Raw genomic sequence first — 25262 nt, forward strand, 5'->3', positions numbered from 1 at the left:
AAACTAAATAATAAAGGAGGGTGACGTTTACCTAACTTTGGTACTTCCTAGGTTATTGGTTATTTGTACTTATTTTTTAAATAATTTTATTTGAGATAAATTACTTAAAATTAATTTAATTACAAATATAAAATAATTTTTTTAATTATATTGATAGTTTAGAAGATAAATAATAAATAGATGTCTAACACGTGGTGAATAAGACAAATACTAAGGTAAAGTAATTTATTTGCCGTCCCACTTCACCAATAACATCCACCCAAACAACAACAATGGTAAGTTTGATTGTATTTTTATTCGTTCAGTTTATTTGTAATAAAGTTTATATTCAGTTTATTCGTTTCAATTTATTCAATTAAAAGAGAGAGGTGAAAATAATGCCTTTAAAAGTATAATTTATTTTTTTATGTTAATTTATTACGTAAAATTACTGTATTACATAATTAAACAATTAAAATAAACACTAAATCAAACACATCCTAAATAATAAATTAACCAATTCATTACTCAAATAACAAACAAATGTACGGCAGACATGTATTAAAAGTCTTGTTTGGGTATCCAACTTTTACATTAACTATTCTTACCTTTACCATCTTCATGTCAATTTTAATCGGGAAATTTGACGAAATGACCTTACAAACTGGGTTATTTGACCTGGTGGAAAATTAATAATTTAATTGCGCTCGTGGTGATTTTATATTTTTCGGACGATTTTGCCCTTGTCGCGAAACGCTAAGTCACTTATCGTTTCGCGAAGTGACGATATGTGAAATGTCCAGATTGCCCTTACTATTTAATATAACCTCCGTACTTTTTTTTCATTTCTTTTCTTCTCCTTCTCTCTCTTCCCGCTCTTCTCCTCCTTCTCTCTAAACTCCGGCGGCGGCGGCGGCGAACCCGTCGGAGATCTCGGCGGCGAAGTTCGTTCGAAATCCACTATGAGCTCGACGACGTGCACGAGCACTGTTCCAATAGGTACGTCTATTTGAAGCATGTTTTATTGATGTTCGGTTTCTGAGATTGATTAGGGTTTACTTCCCGTTTCGCTAAGTGCCCAGCGATTCGCGAAGGACTTCTCGTTTCGCTAAGTGCCTTACGATTCGCGAAGGCCTTCCCGTTTCGCTAAGTTCCTAGCGATTCGCGAAGTATTAATTATCCGTCTCTAAATCAAATCATGTTTTTATATTGCAGCTGAAGTTTTCGTTTTCTATAATGGAGAGTGGAAACTTGATGCTGATGGAATACTGTATTTTGATGCATCTTCAATCAAAACATTTGATCTACCTCAAAGTACTCGTTATGCTGAATTACTTGATATACTCTACGATAGACTTAATCTCCAGATATCAGCATACGATTTAGTGCTCCAAGTGAAGTATGATATTCCGAATATCAGAAATCCAAAACCTGTTTTTATTGATAATGATGGGGATTTGAACACATATCTATCACGCTTGATTTTGGGTCGAACAGTGTCACCATTGTGTGTATCTGTAGTGGAGAAGTCAGCGTTTACTAAAGAAAAGATACCACTACTTACATACCCAACTCAAGAAAGTATACTACCACCACAACTTACTCAGAAATTTATTCCACCTGTTGTACCCTTGGAATTCTTTGTTGAAAGTCAAAATGAAGCCGGAGAAACCTCTTTTCCTCACATCCCACTTACTCAGGACTTGCATGTTAATAGTGGTGAAAAAGCATCAATACCTATACAACCAAGTGCAAGAAGATCATCATTGGGTACACCAACTAGTGCAAGAAAGGCATCAAATGGTACACCAACAAGTGCAAGAAGATCATCAATGGGTACACCATCTAGTGCAAGACGATCTTCAATGGGTACACCATCGACAGACCCGACAGACACATCACCTCCAGACCCCACATTTGCGATGGCATTAACTAGTGAAACCGTATTGGAAGTCGGTTCGTTGTTTGAAAATAAAAAAGAACTTCAACTTGCTCTATATAAATATGCGATGGCCAATCATTTTGAATTCAAAGTGGAGAAGTCAAGAAAAAATCTTTGGGAACTCAAATGTTTGGATGAGACATGCAAGTGGAGCTTGCGGGCTGTGAAAGGTAAGTTTTCTGAGATGTTTGAGATCCGGACATTTGAGCATCAACACTCATGCTCAACTTTGTCGAGGCCCAAGAAAAAAATGCAAACACCAGCATGGGTTATTGGGCAGTGCGTGAAGAGCAAGTACATGGACCATCATCATAACCACTTGCCTAAGAAAATAATTGAAGACATGCAGACAACTTATGGGATATTTTTGACTTATAATAAGGCATGGAGGGCAAGGGAAAATGCTTTAATAGCGGTGCGAGGAACGGTAGAGGATTCTTATGGAATACTGCCATCATACCTTTACATGTTGGAGAAGTGTAATCCTGGTACCATAACCGACATACAGACAGACGAGCTCGGTCACTTCAAGTATATGTTCATGTCCCTAGGCCTCTCAATTAGGGGTTTCAAATCCTTTTGCCGTCCTGTATTATGTGTTGATGCTAGTTTTCTTAAGCACAAGGTGGGTGGTCAATTATTGGTGGCTATTGCATTGGATGCGAATGAGCAACTATATCCTGTCGCATTCGGCGTTGTTGATTCAGAGAATAATAACTCCTGGACTTATTTCATGCAAAAACTGAGAGACGCAGTTGGATTAGTTGATGATCTCGTCTTCGTATCCGACAGACACCCAAGCATCGCTAATGCCTTGTCTGCTGTTTTCCCAGAAGCAGACCACAGTGCGTGCACATATCACATAAAGACGAATATTGTGGCCAAATTCAAAAGTGATAAGTGTCATGCGGAGTTTGATTCGGCTTCAAGGGCGTACACTGTCCACGAATTTAATCGGTGGTTTGAGAAGATTAAGGTTAAAGATCACAGGATTGCTGCCTATTTGGAAGAAATTGGGTTCCAAAGATGGAGTAGAGCATTTTTTCCCGGTAAGCGATACAATCAACTGACAAGCAATTATGCTGAGAGTTTCAATAGTCAGAGCAGGGAAGCCAGAAAGTATCCCATTTCAGAAATGGCTGAGTATTTAAGATTCACAATACAACAATGGTTTAACGATAGAAGAGAAAGAGCGTCTAATCACGAAGAAGTTTTATCTCCAAATTATGAGAAGGTGTTACGTGAGGGATTCGAGAATGCCAGATTCTATACAGTCCAATCGCTTAACCGATTCGAGTTTTATGTGCATGACAATCAGACCCATTTCAAAGTCAATTTGAAAGACATGAACTGTACTTGTAGAGTATTCGAAGTTTCGGGTCTTCCTTGTACGCATGCAATGGCTGCTGCCCGTAGTCGGAATTTGGTTTCTTATGACTTCTGTTCAAGGTATTAATATCTATCTCACGTGTTCATTCTGTTTAACCAATTAATAATTCGTTATATTTTCCCTACACACAGGTATTACACAACTGAGTGTTGGATAAATTCATATGCCGAGACATGTTATCCTCTCGGTGATGAAGAAAATTGGGATGTTCCCGAACATATCAAGCAACGTTCGTGTCTTAAACCAAATGTGAAGGTTAAGAAAGGCAGGCCACAAACAAAGCGTAGGTCATCCCAGGGTGAGGTCCGTAAGATCCCGAGACGATGCAGCTCATGTGCTGGGCTTGGACATAATAGGGCAACATGCAAAGCAGTGATGCCTGCACCATCTACTGCACGAGCTTCATCATCTAAGCAACATGACTCATCATCTCAACAATATGAACCTTTAGCTTGATAGATACTATGTTGTAATATATGTTGTTAATTGAACTATGGTACTGGTATGTTGTTAATTCAGGTTTAATGTTTATGTTGTATATTCTAGTAGTAGTAGTATATGAGTAGGGAAACGATGAGTATTAACTTATCGAAACGGGAGGAACTTAGCGAAACGGGAGGCACTTAGCGAATCGGGAGGCACTTAGCGAAACGGGAGGCACTTAGCGAAACGGGAGGAACTTAGCGAAACGGGAGGCACTTAGCGAATCGGGAGGCACTTAGCGAAACGGGAGGCACTTAGCGAAATGGGAGGGACTTAGCGAATCGAAAAGTGCTAATTTAGCGAAACGAAAAGTAATTTGCGAAACGAAGAGTAGTGGGCGAAACGAAGAGTACTTGGCGAAACGAAGAGTACTAACTTATCTTTTTTGTAGGTTGAAGGGTCAATTTACAATACATCAATTTACACAAAATAATTTACAATACATAATCCAACTTCCAACATATTCATCAAGGTTTACAATACATCAAAATAAGTTATCCAATTTACACAAAATAATGTTTAAGGTTCCATAATCTGATGGAATAACCGGACCGCCATCTTCTGCCTAAAAAATCCCATGTTTTCTGAGGTCACATTATGCACGGGTTGATTAGCGGTCAAGTGTTCCATGTACATTAGCATGAAGACCCCACAGTCCCCGCTCTCTGTTGCCCGTGGGACTTCTCCAACCTTAGCAGCAGCGATTTTCACTTTGGGGTGTGGAAACCGTTTGTAAGTCATTGGTTGGATGGGGCCTTCGAAGTTGAAATTAGGATACCTTACCCTCTCACCAGGAGTGATTGTTTTTGCGAATATAAATGGAATCATGTCGCAGAAGGGTTTCAAATAAGGATCCAGATTCTTATAAAGATAGGCATCACAGTCGTACACGTCAATGCGGTACTTTTGAAGACGTGCTACACACAAAATCCAGTGTTTCTGGTTAATGTTCACAGGCATGTAGACATCGTCAATTGTTGACCATTCTGGCATATATCTATGTGGTGCGCCCATATAATAGTCTTTGAATTCGGCGACTGGATATTTTGCAGGATCCTTAATAAAATCCCTGTGCTGTCGCCTGATTCTATCCGACAATACGCAATCCCCAATTGCCACATGTGTATTTTTATATGTCTTGGGATAGCAAGAAATCCTTTTCCGCAAAAGATGGCAGAATGCATCGATTTCCTGCACAATGGGAGCATACAACATACATTCAGTATATATCAAACAACATTGACTAAGTACTTAGCGAAACGAAGAGTACTTGGCGAAACGAGAGGTACTTAGCGAATCGACAAGTACTTGGCGAAACGACAAGTACTTGGCGAAACGATGAGTACTTGGCGAAACGAAGAGTATTAATGAATAATGAATTGATTTGCACGACTTACAGTGTTTTCAATCCATGTAAACCTTGTTACAACTCTAACCAACACTTCCTTCTTTGCTTGAACCGTATGTAAATCCGTTGTCAAATTATCGGTTTCTGGATCATCCAACCACGCCTTTACTTTATCCAGTAGCTCATCTTCAAATTTTTGAAGGTGATTCACTTTCATAGACATCTTTGGTGTACGAGTCATCTTTTTTCGGCTTCCTCACTCTCCTCCCATAATTTCCTTTAGGAGGAGTATTGTATAACTGGAAATCGTCATTGTCATCATTGTCATCATTTGTCTGTGCCTTCACATCCCCCACAGTCTTCTCATCCTTCACCTTCACTTTCAAATCCTTCACCTTCAGTTTCAGATCAACCTCCACATCATCCACCTTAGCCACACCATCCAGCTTCTCACCGTCCTCCACTTTAGCCTCAACCTCCATCTTTACGTCCTCCACCTTCGCATCGTTGTCTTTTTGTTCATCCTTCACCTTCTCATCATCATCGACCTTCTCATCGTTGTCTTTTCTTTCATCCTCCACCTTCTCATCGTTCTCCACCTTATCCTCATCCATCTTTTCATCATCATCCACCTTCTCATCGGTCTCCACCTTCTGTGCGTCCTCCACCTTCTCACCGTCCTCTTTTTGTTCATCCTCCACCTTCTCATTGTCCTCCATTACATCGTCTTTCTTCCCATCAGTCCCATCATTCACCTTCTCATCATCCCCCACAGTCTCCTGCATCGCTATCATCTCCTACAAAATAGACAAAATTCTGGTCAGTACAAACTTAGCGAATCGACAACAAGTATTTTGCGAAACGAAAAATACTAACTTAGCGAAACGAAAAGTACTTTGCGAAACGAAAAATACTAACTTAGAGAAACGAAAAGTACTTTGCGAAACGAAAAATACTAACTTAGCGAAACGAAAAAGTACTTTGCGAAACGAAAAATACTAACTTAGCGAAACGAAAAGTACTTTGCGAAACGAAACATACTAACTTAGCGAAACGATAAGTACTTTGCGAAACAAAAAATACTAACTTAGAGAAACGAAAAGTACTTTGCGAAACGAAAAATACTAACTTAGCGAAACGAAAAGTAGGCAGAATACCTCTTTCTTCTCCTCCTCCTGTTCAACCTTGCTCTTCTCAACTTCGACATCCTTCTTACAATCCTTAACCTGCAAAATAGGTACTGGTCAGATCAGATATGTACTTAACGAAATGAAATGTAAAGTGCAAAATTCAATATCTCCATACCTCAGTATTCTTTTCCTCTTCGACCTTCACAGCCTTCTTAGAATCCTTCTTCTTACTCTTATTCTTCTTTATATTCTCCTCCATATCATCTAATCTGGTTAATAATATGGACATCCTTTTGTTGGATTTTTCTAACAACTGTTTGGACATATTAAAAACCATCTTCTTGAACGACTCAATGTTTTCTTGTTGAGTTTCTTGGATTGTGATTTTTAGCTCTTTGATGAGCTCTGTTTTCATCTTTTTCATCTCCTCTTTCATCTCTATTTTCAGCTCCTCCTTTATCTCATTAAAATCACATCCAACAGTAGGTGTTGGAGCCCGAGGAGAAGGTGTGTCAGCCCGAGGACTTGAGGTCGCGGATGGGGGAGTAAGAATGCGGGCCGGAATCGATTCATAAGCAAGCTTCTTCTTCAAGTTGGCTGCTTCTTTAAGAGTAGCATCAGCCTTTCTCTTCCTCGTGGCAGGTTTGGGGGGAATCGGAGTAACTTCTTCATGTTCACTTTCTTCATCTTCATCAAAATCATCTTTTATTACCTTCCCATCAGTAAATCCCTCAAAAAAATCATCAGCTGTCTCGTCGATTTGCTCAAGTTGGCTGCTTCTTTAAGAGTAGCATCAGCCTTTCTCTTCCTCGTGGCAGGTTTGGGGGGAATCGGAGTAACTTCTTCATGTTCACTTTCTTCATCTTCATCAAAATCATCTTTTATTACCTTCCCATCAGTAAATCCCTCAAAAAAATCATCAGCTGTCTCGTCGATTTGCTCAAATACATCACCACTGTATAACCTCTTCTCCATGGAGGACTCTTCCATCTCAGTCACATCCGTGGTCTCTAGGGCAGTCTTTACCTCCATCGATGTGTTTTTCCTGTTGGAATGATAGAGTAACAACCTTGGGCGTAGATGGTCATTAATCTGATTCCTTCTGGCGAATTTAGGGATAAAGTTTTCGATGACCTCATACGTCCACACTTGAAGTGCCAATGCGAACCCATAGATGTTATATGCAAAAGGAGCATAAGGTTCTTCAGCCTTCTCCTTCTTGTCAAAAAATGAGGTACAGAGATGTTTCATGTTCTTGTTTAAACCCTTGAGGGTGGCTCTAAAGGTGACCTTCCCCCATGGATATTGGAGGAAAGTGTCCTTGTCTTCCACCATGTTGAGTATTTTTGGAAATATAACTCTTTTTGGGTCAAATGTGAATAGGTACTGGCAAATCAGGCATACCAGCCCCATCTTGAATGCATCTTCCTTGTCTTTGCATTTGAAAAAAGCCTTCTCGAAGTCGCACATTTTCACACTCATGCTCCCTTTAAAGTATTTCACCGAGAGAGGTGGACAACATCGCAATTTTTCTTGGTCCAACTCAGGATAAACGCTGAAACATAGGCCGGTAACCAACGCATACTCCTTCATACCAAATACAAGCTTTTGCCCATTCACCATGAAAGTTATCTCCTTGGAGTTTGAGATTAACCTCCTCAACAACATTTGATGTACAATACTTCCTGAGAACTGCAAGAGGGGGCTGTGAATAATAATCTGAACTGGGTATTGTACACACTCTCCAGAAGATCCATTTCCTCGAACTTATTCACAATCTTCTTCAGGGTGAGGGCACTTTTCCACGAAATCCGACCGGGAAACTCAGTAACAGTTGTTTCTGCCATCTACAAAAGGAAACAACATCATCAAAAATGTTAGAACAAACACATACAACGTAAGAACTTAGCGAATCGGGAGGTACCTAGCGATTCGCTAAGTGCCTCCCGATTCGCTAAGTACTTAGCGAATCGGGAGGTACTTAGCGAATCGCTAGGTACTTAGCGAAACGGGAGGCACTTAGCGAATCGAGAGGTACCGAGCGAAACCGTTAACTGAACATAAGACAGCATTACCGAATCGGAAACAATACGAAACTAATCAGAAACAAACAATAAACTTAACATGCAAAAACCCTAAACAAAAAATCTGAAACAAACACTTAAACTTAACATGCAAAGACCAAAATCCATAAACAAAAAACCAGAAAATGATCGGCCATAACTAGGTACTTACCGAATCGGAAGGTACTTACCGAATCGGAAGGTACCTAGCGAAACCCTAATGGCAACAAAAATATACTGAACAGAAACCCTACTGGCAAAAAATATATACTGAACAGAAACACTTAACATTACACTAACATGCAAAAACCACCAATGAACAAAAAAGCAGAAAATGATAATGAACAAACCTTAATGACGAACGAGAAGAAAGCAGAAATGATCGGGCTTGACAAGATTCAGTGAAGAGAAAATGGGTTAGAGAGAGAGAGTCGAGCGGTTGAAATGAAATGTTCTGAAATTTTTGAATATATAAGGTCTAGCGCGTGTGAGTACGCGCGTCTCTTCAACTTCCGTAGCGAGTCGGGAGGCACTTAGCGAATCGGGAGGCACTTAGCGAATCGGGAGGGACTTAGCGAATCGGGAGGGAGGGACTTAGCGAATCGGGAGGGACTTAGCGAATCGGGAGGGAATTAGCGAATCGGGAGGGACTTAGCGAATCGGGAGGGACTTAGCAAATCGGGAGGGACTTAGCGAAACGAGAGGTCAACGAGCTCTAGCTAAGAGAAGATGGTTTGAATACGTTTTCGCTACTATATTTGTTTAATAACGAAATCGAATTCAAACCATTCTCCTAGCTGGAGCTCGTAGTACTTAGCGAATCGTCAAGTACAAATTTTTTTATTGGTTTCATAGGTAATCTATCTCGTTTGACAAGGTATCAACAACAAAGTCATGGTTTTGAAAAGAACATGTGTTAGCAAAACAAACCCTATAATTTTACATGGAAACATTTAGATTCTTCAGAAAAAGTCTTTGAAGAAGCGATCGTTGAACTCCAAATAAGAGAAAATTGTTTGAAATTTATTTCTTTAGCTTAACGACTAACGAAATCAAAGTCAGCCAATCTTTGCTTATCTGGAGGTCAATGATAGATTCTTCAAAGGCATTTTCTGAAGAATCTAAATGTTTCCAATGTAAAATTAGAAGGTTTGTTTTGTTAACACAGGTTCTCTTCATAACCATGAAGTGATGTAAATACCTTGTCAAATGAAGTTCATGATTAACTATAAATAACAAAAAATCTTGATACTTAGCGAAACGGTAAGTCCGTAGCGAAACGGTAAGTCCGTAGCGAAACGGTAAGTCCGTAGCGAAACGGTAAGTCCGTAGCGAAACGGTAAGTCCGTAGCGAAACGGTAAGCAGATCTGAAACGGAAACACATACGCTCTTATCAGACAGAGATTTTCTGCAAATATGAACGAATAACAAATAATAACCTAACGAAATGCTCAAACATGAACCAATATGAACCATATAAGAAATAAGAATCAACAAAACGGAGAAAATGATGGACATAAAGGAAATATGAAAAGGTTTTTGAAATGAAAAAAATGTAAACAAGAACATAACTGTTAGAATGAAGATCTACCTCGACGACCTTCAAATAGTTAGAATCGGAGACTTCACATAAACCCTAGTATAAGAAACCTGCATGCAAAATAGATTTAGGGTTAGAAATCGGCAATAGATAAACATAAATGAATTAGTTAGGTCAGAAGAGCTCTGATCGGTATAGATTTGTATGGATATTGGAGGAAACGGAGCCGTCGTCGCCGCCGGCCGCCGTCGTCGCCGGCCACCGTGAGTGAAGGAGAGAATTGGAGAAGAGAGAGAAAGAAATTTAGGGAAATGAAATTATTTGGGTATTTATACAAACCCCTAATCCACTTCGCGAAACGCTAAGTGACTTAGCGTTTCGCGACAAGGGCAAAATCGTATAAAAAAAAATAGAGCACCACGAGCGCAAAAAAATTTATAAATTTCCACCAGGTCAAATAACCCGGTTTGTAAGGTCATTTCTCAAATTTCCCTTTTAATCTGCCGTGATTCCCAATCTGAGTTTGTCCCTTTGGTGACAAAATTTATCTGAGTTTAATTAGTAATTGATTGAGGAATTGAGAAAAAAAATGATCCTGTTTGGTTTGCCTCAAGAGGTTTGGATGATTTTATTTAATTTTTAAAAAAAAAATTAAGATAACTTATTTGAGTATTTATTTAGATAAAATAATATTTCGTGATATATTTTAATTATGTATATATTAACCAATTTAATAATATTTATTTGTTTATTCAACTTCAACTCTAGTTATATGTGTTTCAGGTGCTATCTAATGTGATCAATATTTATATTTACATTCAACTCATCTAACAAACTAAAAAAAACTATACAAAATATATATATTCAAAGTTAATTTTTAGAACATAAAATATTATTTATTCTCATGGAATTCAAGTGTAACTAGTTTATATAATTAAGGTCAAATAATTTTATTTTTCGAAGACAAATAAAAGGATCTTGAAGAATCTCAAATACAAGACTTATAAGGTGGTTGAAGGATCTAGAAATATTGGAACTTAAATGAACAAGGAATAGAAAAAATGACTTGATTATTTTTAATTAATAAAAATCAATCCCTTAAGACTTTTGGCATCCTTAAGACCGAGCAAGGATCCTCTTCTCCCATTTTTTATCTACACCTTTGTTCCCTTTCACAGGGAGAGGTAAAATCGTCCATAATTTTTTTATTATTTTCTTTTTACTATTTTGCTCATTCCGTGTGAGAGGGAACAGGAGGGAGCATGCAAAATCGGGAGGAGACGATCTCAACATGAATAAGCCATCCTTGATACTTGGTCATTTAAATAAAAAATATTTTGTCAATTAGGGTGTAAATAGGTTTTTTATGAGTTCCCTATAAATACACACCCTTCTACATTTGCCCATATGCGGACTGCCAAAATCGCATCTTTTAAGCAAGCACCGATTAATTCAAAATTGGTCACACGTCTTGCTTAAGATCTTAAACATTAATTTCCCAAAATTAAGAAAGCAGCCACTTTTGTAACCATTTTTATTTTCCCTTTGTTTTGTCTTTATCTTTTCAATACAATAAATGTTTTGTCTTTGTCTATTTTAATATGGTTCGATTATATATTTTAGATTGTTAGCTTATGTTTAATTTTCTGCAGTTTAGTTATGTAAATATGTAATCTATAATAACATGTAAATAAATAAATAAAATAAAATAAAAATTAAACAAACATCTTTGATCCAAAACCTTTTAAAAAAAATCAAAATCGGCTAACCATTTGAAGAACCCTAAAAAATCTAACAAAAAAATATAATATATTTTCGATTTTATATTTGATTTTAATTTTATGTTGTTAGATCTAATTTTAATTTATATAAATACTTATTTACGTGTTAATATCCATTCTGGAAAGTTTGATGTAATATGGGTATCCATTTTGGATCACGAAAACTTAATTAGAATATGGTCATGTCAAAAACTGAAAGACAACAAACCTTCTGTTGTAGCAGCGCTTCCGACCGAGAAACAGGAACCCTGGAGCGCACGGGAAGAACCTTCGATTGAGAAACTGACACCTTAGAGCGCACAAGGATGATGACCGACTGGGGACCGAGGATCAAGGACGGATGTTATCCGCACCCGAGGACCGATGCTATCCGCACTCGAGGACCGAAGTGTTTCGCACCCGAAGACCGAGACCAATTCTTTTAGTACTTGAGGATCGAGGACCGATGCTATTCGCACTCGAGGACCGAAGCGTTTCGCACCCGATCGAGGACCGAGACCAATTCTTTCAATACTTAAGGATCGATGACCGATGTTATACGCACCCGAGGACCGAGGATATACGCACCCGAGGACCGATGCTTTCCGCACTCAAGGACCGATCGAGGACTGAGACTAAGAACCAATGAAGGATGCTTTCTGCACTCGAGGACCAATGACCGACGTTATTCGAACCCGAGGACCGATGCTTTTTGCACCCAAAAACCGACCGAGAATCGAGACTAAGGATCGAGGACCGATGAATGATGTTTTTTTTTTGTACCTGAGGCTCTTCATTCGACTGAGAGGATTTAGTTCCGGGCTAACTTTTTGTCACATCAAACGTCTATAGACATCCTTAGGATTCATTTGTTTATATCTTTTATTTGTATCTTTGTATTATATTTAGCCTCTTTGGGCTAGAATTTGTACCTAAAGATAGACCAACTGCATGTTTAGGACCGATGATGAGTTGCTGCAGACCCAGGACCGACGATCTGGACCGACGATCTGCACCTGAAGGAGACTTGCAGCTAGCACAGGACTGAGAGGATGCACCTACTACTAGTCATATTTGTGCACCTGATATTGACCTACGACCGAGAATTTGAACCTACTGTGCACATGGGACTGATGTTGTCTGTTGCACCTGGGACTGTTATCGCTGACCAGGGACCGACGTTGTTGCACGTTGTGACTGATAATTCGAACATACTGTGCACATGGGACTGTAACCGCTGACCAGGGACCGACGTTATTGCACGTTGTGACCGATAATTCGAACCTACTATGCACATGTGACTGATGTTGTCTGTTGCACATGGGACCCCTGTTGCTGACTAGGGACCGACGCTACTACACGCTGCGACCGGGAATCCGAACCTACTATGCACCTAAGACTGATCATTGATGTTGTTTGTTGCACTTGGGACCGTTGCTGCTGACCAGGGACCGACATTATTGCACGCTGCGATTGAGAATTTAAACCTGCTGCGCACCTAGGACCGTTGTTGTTGACTAGTGACCGATGTTGCTGCACTTTATTCGACCGAGGGTGAAGATTCTAACCGAGCAGGGTTCGCACTTTGGCTAAAATACAAGTTTTGGGACCGTGGAGGCTAACCACAGTCATTGTGCATATTTTTCATATTTTTTTATGTTGTTTAGGTTTTAGGCTTTTCATTTGGTTTTGCTAGCTTTACTTTATGTAAGTTCGTGGCTTATGTGATCATAGGTTAACATGTAAGTTATTTTAAAACATTGTAAATCGTAAATATTTAAAAAACGGTCAAAGTTAATTAGTAGAGATCTTAGGGCGTTGTGGGACATAGCGTCTAAAAAATATTTTCCCAAACGTAACCAAACGCCGAACTCAATCTCTTCCTCAACATAAAAAATTGATCATAACAAGTAACGATGAATATGCTGGTTACTCGAAATGAGAGATGGTAAGAGATCGATAAAGAATTTTTTTTTGAGTGAAATGAGAAGGTTTGTATATGATATATAGTTCAGTTGTGGAATAATGGATATGTTGATTACTCGAAATGAGATATGGTAGAAGGACTGTAAGAATGAGATTTTTGGGTGAATGAGTCAAATGAGGCAAATGATAATTTAAATTAATGTTAAATATAATTAACAAATAAAATTGACAAACATATTAACTTAATTTTTATATTTTTATTTAATAAAATAATATTTATGTTATTTTACTTGTTTTTATTTAGTTAGTTATCTTAAAATTAGTTTAAAAAAAACATGGTGTATAAATTATTGGATATATAATAGTTATATCAAATTTGTTGGATATATAAATATGATATAAGATCTTAATTAACTATAATAGAGTAAATCAACTTATAATTTAATTTAAATTTATTAAAAAAAATAAACAATATCAATCACTACTAATTTGAATACTCAAGTAGATTATCATTGCTTATTTTTTATGTAGTAATTTTTAAGTTCATTAAAAGTAAAAAATAAAAATAAAATAAATTCATTTGGCACAAGAAAATGTTATAATTTGTATTTTCTTGTGATTTAAAAATTTGACAGAAATATGGTTTTTGTTCACTCACTTTTTATATATAAAAGTTCATATAATTAAATAAAAATTATTTCTTTTTAATTTAATTTTTTTTGATGTGTTTTAAGTTCCAATTATATATATTTGATTATCTTTAGCCCAATATGTAAATTATTTCTTTTTGACCCATTAATATTTACTCGGCCCACTTCCATGTCTGTTATCTTCTTCACACTCTCCTCTTCTAGAAGAGTCTAATCACTTTCTTCACGAAACCTTCCCGTCTCAACTCCCTCGAAGCATCAGTTTATCATCATTCTAATTTCTCTATAAGGTATCTTCATTCTCGATCTTCACTTTCATTGATGTAGTACCAGGAGATTAACCATTCTTTTCTTGTTCTGTTTGATGTAGAAATGGCTACTGTTCAATTCAGCGCTTCCTCAGTTTCATCAAAGAATTTGCCGTCATTCGAAGGTCTAAGACCTTCAGCAATCAGAACCTCAATCTATAGTCCTTTAAGGCAAGGAAATCTCTCTCTAAGGTCTTTCCGTGGTTTGGTAGTCACGGCTGCTACCACTGTTACTCCCAAGGTATAACTGATCTATCTTTTCCTTTCAAGTCTCGGAATTTCACATAAATGTGTAATCTTTTCTTGATGGGTTTGATATCGTTGAATTGGTGCATGTTTGATGTTAGTTAGTTTAACAGAATGATTGGATTTTCTGTTATCATCCTAGTTCTTAGGATCTACATTAAGTTTACTTTATGATTAGAACTAGAAGATAGAGAAATCATGAAATTGATACTCGATTGTTTTGGTGAAAAAAACTACAGTACACAGCCCTTAAGCCATTGGGGGATAGAGTGTTGGTCAAGATCAAGACAGCTGAGGAGAAGACAGTAGGAGGAATATTGCTACCTACTTCAGCTCAGACTAAACCTCAAGGAGGTGAAGTTGTTGTGGTTGGAGAAGGTAGAACTATTGGAAAGAACAAGGTGGAAATCGATTTGAAGGTAATCTCTTTTCTTTTTGGTTGGTTATTTGGTTGGCTTCCAATTTGTTAATATAATGATTATAGGTTTGTTTGAACATCTTGAACTAATACAGACTGGGACACAAGTTGTATATTCAAAGTATGCTGGGACAGAACTCGAGTTCAATGGTTCAAATCATCTTATTCTTAAGGAAGATGACATTGTTGGGATTCTTGAAACAGATGATGTCAAGGACTTGAAGCCTTTAAACGATCGAGTGCTAATCAAGGTATAGCTAATAAAAGAAAAGAGGAGTTTTTTCGGTGTTGAACTAAGGCCTTGTTAGGATTATTTGGGTAAAAACTCGTGAAGGGTATTAATATATAATGATTTTAGAAAGGGAAAAAGATGATTTGAATGATGTAATTGATAAATGTTTTTGGTTTATTTGGGATTATTCAATTAACCAAATCTTAACAAGGCCTATGAGATTAAGGTCTGATGATTGAAAAAAAATCCCAATCTAAACATAAATTACATTGTTGATTTGTTATGTGCAAATGACAGGTTGCTGTGGCGGAAAATAAAACTGCTGGAGGATTGTTGCTTACAGATGCGACTAAAGAAAAACCATCTATTGGCACGGTATGAACAACTAAGATAGAATCTAAATTACAATCCCTTTTTCTTCGCTTTATTTATGCTGTCTTGGATAAATATTACAGGTGATTGCAGTTGGTCCCGGACCTCTAGATGAAGAAGGGAAAAGGAAACCCTTATCTGTATCGAATGGAAATACTGTTCTTTACTCTAAGTATGCAGGGAACGATTTCAAGGGTGCAGATGGATCGGATTACATAACACTTAGGGCATCGGATGTCATGGCTGTTCTATCTTAGTTTCGCGTCACGATTAAGGGAGAAAAAGGTTTGTCATTGCAATGAAATTTTCGTATGTTCTATGTTTAGATGAACTGTTGTATTGCTGTTGTTATTGTTTTGAATTTATGTTGGGTAGTCATTTAGATTTAGGTCTAAAGTTTGATCCCATTTAGAAATAGATGATCTTTTAGTTGTACCAAATGATTATCAAGTTTGGAAATAAATATGTTGGGTTATAGAAAATATAAATTCAATTTGGTAGAAAATTATACTTAGATTTTAAAATAATTCTTTGGTGTTTTTTTTTTTATTTTTTATTTTGAGAAAATGACCTAATGTCATTTTAATAAAAAAAAACCAAAAGGAAAAAATATGAAGTTTTGAAATTGAGACAGAATAAACATTTATCATAATTTAAATGGAAATACACAACCACACTATGAAAAACATCAAATTGAAATCAAATCGACATCTAACAATTCTAATAAACGAAATAGAGTTAATACCTGTTTAATGAGCGCCAATTGCTTGATCTCTTACCATTATATTGGAAAATTAAGAAACCCTGTGGATTTGAAAACCGCTCCAAAATCATGAAGGTAATGAGATATTTTTTAAAACATGATCCATCACTTATTCTTTATCAACACACAAAAGACATTTCCAGTCTGAAATATTCATGTAACCATTGATTCTGTTCCTCTTTAGTCTTCACAAAAGACACTTCGAGTCCGAAATATTCATGTAACCATTGATTCTGTTCCTCTTTAGTCGTTTAAGAAAGACTAACCACATGATGAATTGATGCCTTAGGATGACCTTAGGGGACATGCCTCAGGATGACCTTAGGGGTCCAAATCAAATGAATTCACGCTGTCGTTTTTCTTCTTATTTGAACAATATCCCAAGCAAGTTTTTCATGTTCGAGAATACTTTGATCATGAAATTGAAAATTTTGAATAAAATCAAGGATCTTTTTACTTTCTAGTATTTGCCTCTAGTATTTGCCTAAAAAAGATTCATTCCACGTCATTTCTTTTAAAATTTTCCCTTTTAATACTCTCTCCCAATATAGATAAATATTTAATTACAAATATAATTAGTTCTATTCACTCTCTCCCAATATAGATAAATATTTAATTACAAATATAATTAGTTCTATTCAGGTTGCTAACAAAAAATAAAAATAAAATTGCATATATAATGTTTTAACAAAACAAAAATTAAGACAGATCTTAGATGTATAGTTATTTGTTCGAAGAGTTTTAGGTTGACATAGTATATATATATTCTTAAGTATATTATATAAAAGGCATACCAAGTTTCTTAAACTATCATATTTTTATATTTAGATACAAAATATAGAAAAAAGAATTCAAAGTTCTAGAACAAACAAAAAAATATACATGAACAAAGTTGTTATTTTTTTAAAAGGTATATTTCTATTTACATCTTGTTCGTATATCTTGCATATGAGTAGGGTAAGGGTAAAGAGGAAAATGTTGAATCTATGCATATGTTGGTAAAGTATGGTAAAGAGGGAGGATATGAGAAGATTCTATCGTTAACAAAAAAAAAAAAAAAAAAAAAAAAATACAAATTACATGAACATTTAATTATAAAGCATTTACAGCTCCGTATTTTTAGTCTTACACTTCAAAACTTAAAATTTCCAGCATTTTAAGATCAAAGTATTTATTGAAATGTGAACATAAATCTTAATTATAAGTTTACTTTATTCTTATTTTTTTTTTTGTCTAATTACTTTTTATCTCCCTCAAAATTTAAAGATTTATTAGTTGATATTATTTATTATATTAAAAGAAAAGAAAATTGATAATGGTTTAAGCTAGAATAAAAAAAAATATTATAATAAATGAAAGAAATTAAAACTATATAATTTTTTTCTCAAAATTCATTAAATCAATCATTTTCTTCATAGCTCCAAGTGACACATGTCTATGATTCAATATTGTGATAAAATTTGATATTGGGGCTTGTTATTTAAGAAAAAGAGAGTTATGTAATATGTCTACAATGTTTTCTTTTACTATACCACATTGGTCAATAATTTTTTTCTTTCATTACATTAGTCAATGGACTAATGAGGGTACAAAATTTCCTCATCAGGACCGAACAATTCCTTTGATAAGCGAAATTTCTTCTTATACCTAACAGATAAAACAATTTCTTTTATGATTTTCTCTCCATATGTTTCTTTGTATGTAATTCTACACATATCTACTAAATATATGTAGAATTCTTTAGAATTTACAGGGACGACCTCCACAAGCTTCATAGGCCTCGAACCTCGCAACTTAAGATTGGAGATCATATCAAAACCGTAGAGAAATTTAGCATACCGATTCCCGACTAACCACATTAAATTTAAGAAATATCTTTGAGAAGAGCTAATTAATGGTAGCTCTTTTTACATAGCTAAAATATTGATTTTCCGCATGAAGCTCCCTTAATACACCAACTCAATTTAAAAGGAAGTAGACATAATGTTAACGTCACACATGATATATAATTATTGCAAAAAACAATGACAACAACCAACAAAAATGATATAAACTTACGTAACCGAGAGTGTCCATTCACACCTCGCTCAAAAATGTTGTTTATGAGTTCACGAGGCAACCGTTTAACAATACCAAATTTATGAAAACCGACCTTGCAAAATCAAGAAGTTTATCCGTTCATGAGGCAATCGTTTAAAAATACCAAATTTACCTTGTAGAAACAACAAAGAAGTCATGTAAATAATAAAAAAATATATAAAATATTGAAAGAAGTGTGAAAAGGGGAGTATATATATATAATATAAACCTTTCCTAGTCTAATTAATGTTAAATGATGAAAGAGTAATTATATTTTATAATATAATTGAAATATTATATTACAATATTTTTATTTTTTATTAAATTAATAAAAAATAAAAATATAGTAATATAATATGTTTCATGACAAAAGTAATTTTAATTTATAATGTAATTTAAGAATGATGAAAAGAAATCTACGAATTCACAAATTACATTCCCATTGAGTTCAACCGCGTGAGGACTTCATTCTTCTCTCTTATATCATCCATTCTAAGTAGAACTTAAATGAAGTTCAAAATTCTTGAATCTGTACAATAAATATAAACGAAAGTAAAAAAAATTGAGACACCTAAAAGTAAAAATACTAAATTTTGAGTTATTACCTTGTCAAGGATTTATATATATAATTTAATACCTGAGATATTGTTAGGATCTAGATCGCCGATGGCGGACCGGGGTCCGGCTAAAGGAGAATCTCTTACAACACTCAACGGTTGACGTTAATCCGGTTAAGAATTAACACCGGTTTCAATACTGCACAATCTGTCACAAACTCTTGAACCAAGTTCAAGTGCGGAAATGGTTTGTTTTAGGTTGAAGCAACACACACAGGATGAATAGAGATGCGGTTTGGAGAATGTCAGTTAAGGATTAGTGAGACGGTTGGAATAGTATGAGTCGGTTAGAGTATGGAGAGTCGATTGGAATATGGAATCGGAAGAGAGTAAAGCACGAGACAGGTTTTTATGGATGTTCGGAGATAAAACTCCTACGTCACCCCATCTTCTCAAACCACGAGAAGAATATTCACTAAGGAATACACAAACACAATACACGATCGAGTCTTATTAACTGCTCGATAATCACTCTTACAATTCTCACAGAAATTGTAACACACTTCACAAACACACTTAAGGTTTGAATCTTAGAGAGATAAACACTTTGTAACTTGTTCTTACTCTTTCTTAGCGCTTGTTCACTTGTTGTTCAAAGACTTGTTTTTCAGCTTCCTCAGCTTCTCTTTTTATAGGTGAAAATGTGCCAACGGTCACATTTCTTCAACGGATAACTTCAGAGGTTCAGCATAGCATTAAATGCGGTTTAGGTTTCCAAGGCATGGACTAGACCGACTTTGATTTGTCTTTGCTTAATTATGGCAACTGTCGGTTGGATAGTTGCCTGCACCTAGGAGATTGCTCCTTTGACTTGTACCAAAATGGTAATTGTTTCTTCAGGCAATCTTCTGCATCCTGCAACATATCATCGGACTTGCACCAATATGGTAGTATCACAGTCTGATCCTTTGATGTCATCTTCTGCATATACCCAAAGTATCTGTTTGCACCAATTTGTAAAATGTTCTTTATTTAATATCTTTGACTTCTTTCTTTAAATGGTCTTCTCGTTGGATTTGTTCTTTGAATTTTGATTAAGTTCTTTATTCCAATTGATCATGTTAGCCGGTTGTTTAGTTCAAACGGATGGCTTCCGGTTTTAGGTATTGCTTCTTCTATCCGGCTTGATTTCTTAACCGGTTGAAATTCTTGACCGGTTGAAGTTCTTGACCGTTCATGCACAATAAGTTCATTCTGTTAAGTTCTATTTAACCGGTAATTTTTATCTAACAGATATATTCTTATAAAACCTGAATTATAAATCATAATATTTATTAAGTTACTTTTAATTTTCCCTTTAATTATATACAAACTCAATCAATATATACTCATTAAACCAAATAAAGAAGCTGTTTTTGAAAAAAAAAAAAAAAAATTATGAACTTCAGTGAACCAAATTGAGATTTGCTTAAAAGGGTATTAATTAATATACAATATTTCTAAATCAAACAAAACCAGTTGTATACATCTCATATGAACCTGAACCTAAATTCTCAATACAAAAATGTTTTCTTTTAGATAGGAGAAAGGAGGTTTTGAAGCAAGAAGTTGGACTATATCTCATACTATTCTCTAAATCAAACAAATTCGTTATATCAAAAAGTTAGACAATCTGGTCATTATTACACTACCACAATGAATAATTGAACAAATAATTGAAATTTATTTTCTCTAACTCTTTTAACTAATTAATTATTTCAAACAAAACAAATCACAATTCATAATATATAACATCATACTTGAATGGTAAATCTCAATTCATTGATTGCCTTTCCATTTTATTTTCATTCAGTAAAGTCTTTGTTGCATAAATCACCACTCATTTTGTTGCAGTCCCTGCCCAATGATCCTCCCAAATCCTAATAACAATATTATATCGGAACCACTCTTCCTCGGAATACCTTATTTTTGTAAGAAAACCATTGAAAATAAACACAAATACTTCATCAATAGAAAATCCTCCAGCAACTGGTAACATTAAAAGAAAAAAAAGTGTCACTATTTATTCACAAACCTCTTGTCTGAAGGAGTGTACTATATCATCTGAATATTCATGTTTGGAAAATATTTTGACAGCTACATCTTGAAAGAGAAGGATGACTCGTACTTTTAACATTGACAAAAAGAGAGAACAATTAAACATGTATGAAGATAAAGGAGGATTGAAATGGAGATAGACAAACATACTAATCCATTCCACAAAGCATGGTAAATAGTGCCACAAGAACCTGTAATAGTGTTTATTTGCATATTAGTACAATAAGAATAACATATGAACAATTATCATAACTTATTAATATTTATTAATATGCTATATTAAACCTAAATGAGAGATGATAAAAACACTAACCACAACTACAACCCAAAACTCCAACGAAACCCAAAACCCTAGCGAAAAAGAGGAATAAAGTGAGATAATGAAAAAAGACGATGGCCTTACTGCAGGTTTTCATCTTCTGAAGGGATTATCGTCTCCCAACAATTTCTTCAAAATCTCCAAACTCAAAAACGCAAGAGAATCACACCCAATGTGTTTCCTTATCTCCTCCACACTCATCATATTCGAAATTAGCTCCTCCAAACTTGGGGTATCTACTCTGTAACATCAAGACGCGATAATAGGAGGACTCACAATCCTCATGTGAACCTCTTTTGCCCCAGCCTGCTTTAACATCTTCACGATTAGGGATGACAATGAGGCGGTTCGGGACGGGGAATGCATTTACCATCCCCGCCCCGTTTTTATTTCGGGAATTTTTTTAATACCATTCCCGCCCTTTTCAGTTTTATTCAGTTTCGGAGAATCCCGCGGGGAACCATTTATAAAAATATTATTAAAAATAATAAAAATTATACAATAAAATTCTATAAACGGATTTTTTAATATAATATATATATGGTAATATGTTAAAATTTATATTATTATAAAGAAATAAACTTACGACTTTTATAAAATACAGTGAATAAATAAATATGTTGATGATTTAATATATTTAATTATGTTTATAGTGTTCGGGGAAAAAACGAGATGAGATTGGGGTGGGTCGAAGCGGGAGACACAAATACTACCCCCATTCGGTTTCGGAAAAAACCATCCTAAACGGGGTAATTCGGTTTGGTTTTCGCGGGGTAGTTTCAAATTGTCATCATTTCTCACAATCTTTGTAGAAGTGGTTCCACGTACAATCGAGTCATCCACCACAACTACCCTCTTTCCTTCCAAAACCGCTCTAATCGGGGATAACTTAAGTTTAACACCGAAATCTCTAATTCTTTGAGAAGAGTCAATGAAAGTTCGACATACGTAGTGTAATCTTATCAAACCCTATTGAAACACAACTCCTACTATGGATGCATAGCTTAGAGCAGCAACAACACCCGAATCAAGGACGGTTATCACCACGTCAATTCGATTGGGGATTATATGGCCAGGAGTTCACCGAATTTGCGTCGGGATTAAATTCAATATAAAGCTTGTTTTCAATCAAGGTGCTTTTTTAATAGGATTCCAATTTGGAACGCTTTTATACTTTATAATTATTCAAACACGTGAACTTAAGATTATCATCAATTTAAATGCCAAATTGCAATAATTCAATTTGGTTTTCCCAGACAACTTACAAGTAGAGAGTTTGAGATTTTAATTCGCAATAATTCAATTCAAATTTTTGTACCTAATCCTTCATCTGCATGAGATTCAGGTGCCACTTTAATCCAAAGGTATCATATAATGAATGCTCCATCAGTTTAACCCTCAAGCATAATCCTATAACAATTGTCATGCTACAGTGTTGGATGGTGAGAGTGAAGGTTATCATGTAAATGAGAAACTTCATTACCACATCAAAATTGAAAACTTCATCACCACATAAAAGTTCAAAATAGTATATTAATCAATGAAATATCATCTGATCCAATGCAACGGAGTTTGGTAATGAAAAGTAGATGTGTTCAAAGATGTAAGATTTGAGTTGTTTGTGGGGCATTAAACAGAGTAATTGAATACATTCATCGTATACTACAATGACTTATCGTGGATCTCTCAAGTAGGTTGCTTCGATTACCCATTACAAGCGGGTCGCCGATCGAGGATCGTTCATCTGACAGCCTTACTTTTCTCATGAGCTTTGGGTTGTGTGTGTGGCATTAGACAAAGTGATTGAACAATTATTGTCACAAGTTAAAAAGAGATATCTGTTATGAAAATGGTTGAACATCCAAATATAGTCGAATTACACAAAGTTATGGCGAGCAAAACGAAGATATATTTCACGATGGAGCTCGTACGCGGCGGTGAGCTTTTCTCAAAGATATCAAAAGGTCGTCTTCGTGAAGAATCCGCTAGACATTACTTTTAACAACTCATCTTTGCCGTTAGTTTCTTCCATAGCCGTGGCGTTTATCATCGTGACCTAAAACTTGAAAATCTACTTCTCGATGATGAAGGAAATTTTAAGGTAACTGATTTCGGTTTAAGCTCTTTCGCTGAACATCTTAGACAAGACGATTTAATTCACACAACTTGTGGAACTCCGGCGTATGTTGCACCAGAGGTAATCAGAAAGAAATGATATGATGGAGCTAAAGCAGATATTTGGTCATGCGGTGTTATCCTATTTGTTCTTCTCGCTGGATACCTACCGTTTCAAGATGATAACGTGATCGCTTGATACCTACCGTTTCAAGATGATAACGTGATGGATATGTATAGGAAAATCTGTAAAAAGGATTTCAAATGCCCGACTTGTTTATCATTTAAATCGAGGAGATTGATAACAAAATTACTTGATTCAAATCTTGGATTTACTTCTCTTATTAGCTTTAGGTTTTGTGTATACAAGCTGGCGTTTTTAGGGTTAAGCAATAGGATTGCTCATCCTTAAGATTGTGGGAATAAGATCTGCTAGATTCATTGCTTATGCCCGAAACCGCGAGATTTCTTTTCTTTACCCCGGTCACTCAGGTGAGCATATGTATGTCACCTTGAAAGAAAATACATAAGCATAAGCATCATTTAATATATGATGTAGATGTAGATGTAGATGTAGATGTAGATGTAGATGTAGATGTAGATGTAGATGTAGATGTAGATGTAGATGTAGATGTAGATGTAGATGTAGATGTAGATGTAGATGTAGATGTAGATGTAGATGTAGATGTAGATGTAGATGTAGATGTAGATGTAGATGTAGATGTAGATGTAGATGTAGATGTAGATGTAGATGTAGATGTAGATGTAGATGTAGATGTAGATGTAGATGTAGATGTAGATGTAGATGTAGATGTAGATATAGATATGTAGATATAGATTGAGATAGATATAGATATAAGATAGATATAGAGATAGATATAGATATAAGATAGATATAGATATAGAGATAGATATAGATATAGATATAGATATAGATATAGATATAGATATAGATATAGATATAGATATAGATATAGATATAGATATAGATATAGATATAGATATAGATATAGATATAGATATAGATATAGATATAGATATAGATATAGATATAGATATAGATATAGATATAGATATAGATATAGATATAGATATAGATATAGATATAGATATAGATATAGATATAGATATAGATATAGATATAGATATAGATATAGATATAGATATAGATATAGATATAGATATAGATATAGATATAGATATAGATATAGATATAGATATAGATATAGATAGAGATAGAGATATAGATAGAGATAGAGATAGAGATAGAGATAGAGATAGAGATAGAGATAGAGATAGAGATAGAGATAGAGATAGAGATAGAGATAGAGATAGAGATAGAGATAGAGATAGAGATAGAGATAGAGATAGAGATAGAGATAGAGATAGAGATAGAGATAGAGATAGAGATAGAGATAGAGATAGAGATAGAGATAGAGATAGAGATAGAGATAGAGATAGAGATAGAGATAGAGATAGAGATAGAGATAGAGATAGAGATGACATATAATTATAGGATCAGTCCCTTAATAAATTAAGGAATA

General features: G+C 35.3%; 1 protein-coding gene across 1 annotated transcript; it reads left to right on the forward strand.

Moving 5' to 3' along the window:
• Nucleotides 1–14362: 14362 nt before the first annotated feature.
• On the forward strand, nucleotides 14363–16259 carry LOC124914346 (20 kDa chaperonin, chloroplastic-like). Its single transcript, XM_047454872.1, has 6 exons — nucleotides 14363–14502; nucleotides 14583–14761; nucleotides 15006–15185; nucleotides 15280–15435; nucleotides 15714–15791; nucleotides 15872–16259. Exons 2-6 carry the CDS (start codon nucleotides 14585–14587, stop codon nucleotides 16043–16045), a joined length of 765 nt encoding a protein of 254 aa, XP_047310828.1. The 5' UTR covers nucleotides 14363–14502; nucleotides 14583–14584; the 3' UTR covers nucleotides 16046–16259.
• The last annotated feature ends 9003 nt before the right edge of the window (nucleotides 16260–25262 follow it).

Source organism: Impatiens glandulifera, chromosome 9 (assembly GCF_907164915.1).
Source record: "Impatiens glandulifera chromosome 9, dImpGla2.1, whole genome shotgun sequence".
Classification (NCBI taxonomy): domain Eukaryota; kingdom Viridiplantae; phylum Streptophyta; class Magnoliopsida; order Ericales; family Balsaminaceae; genus Impatiens; species Impatiens glandulifera.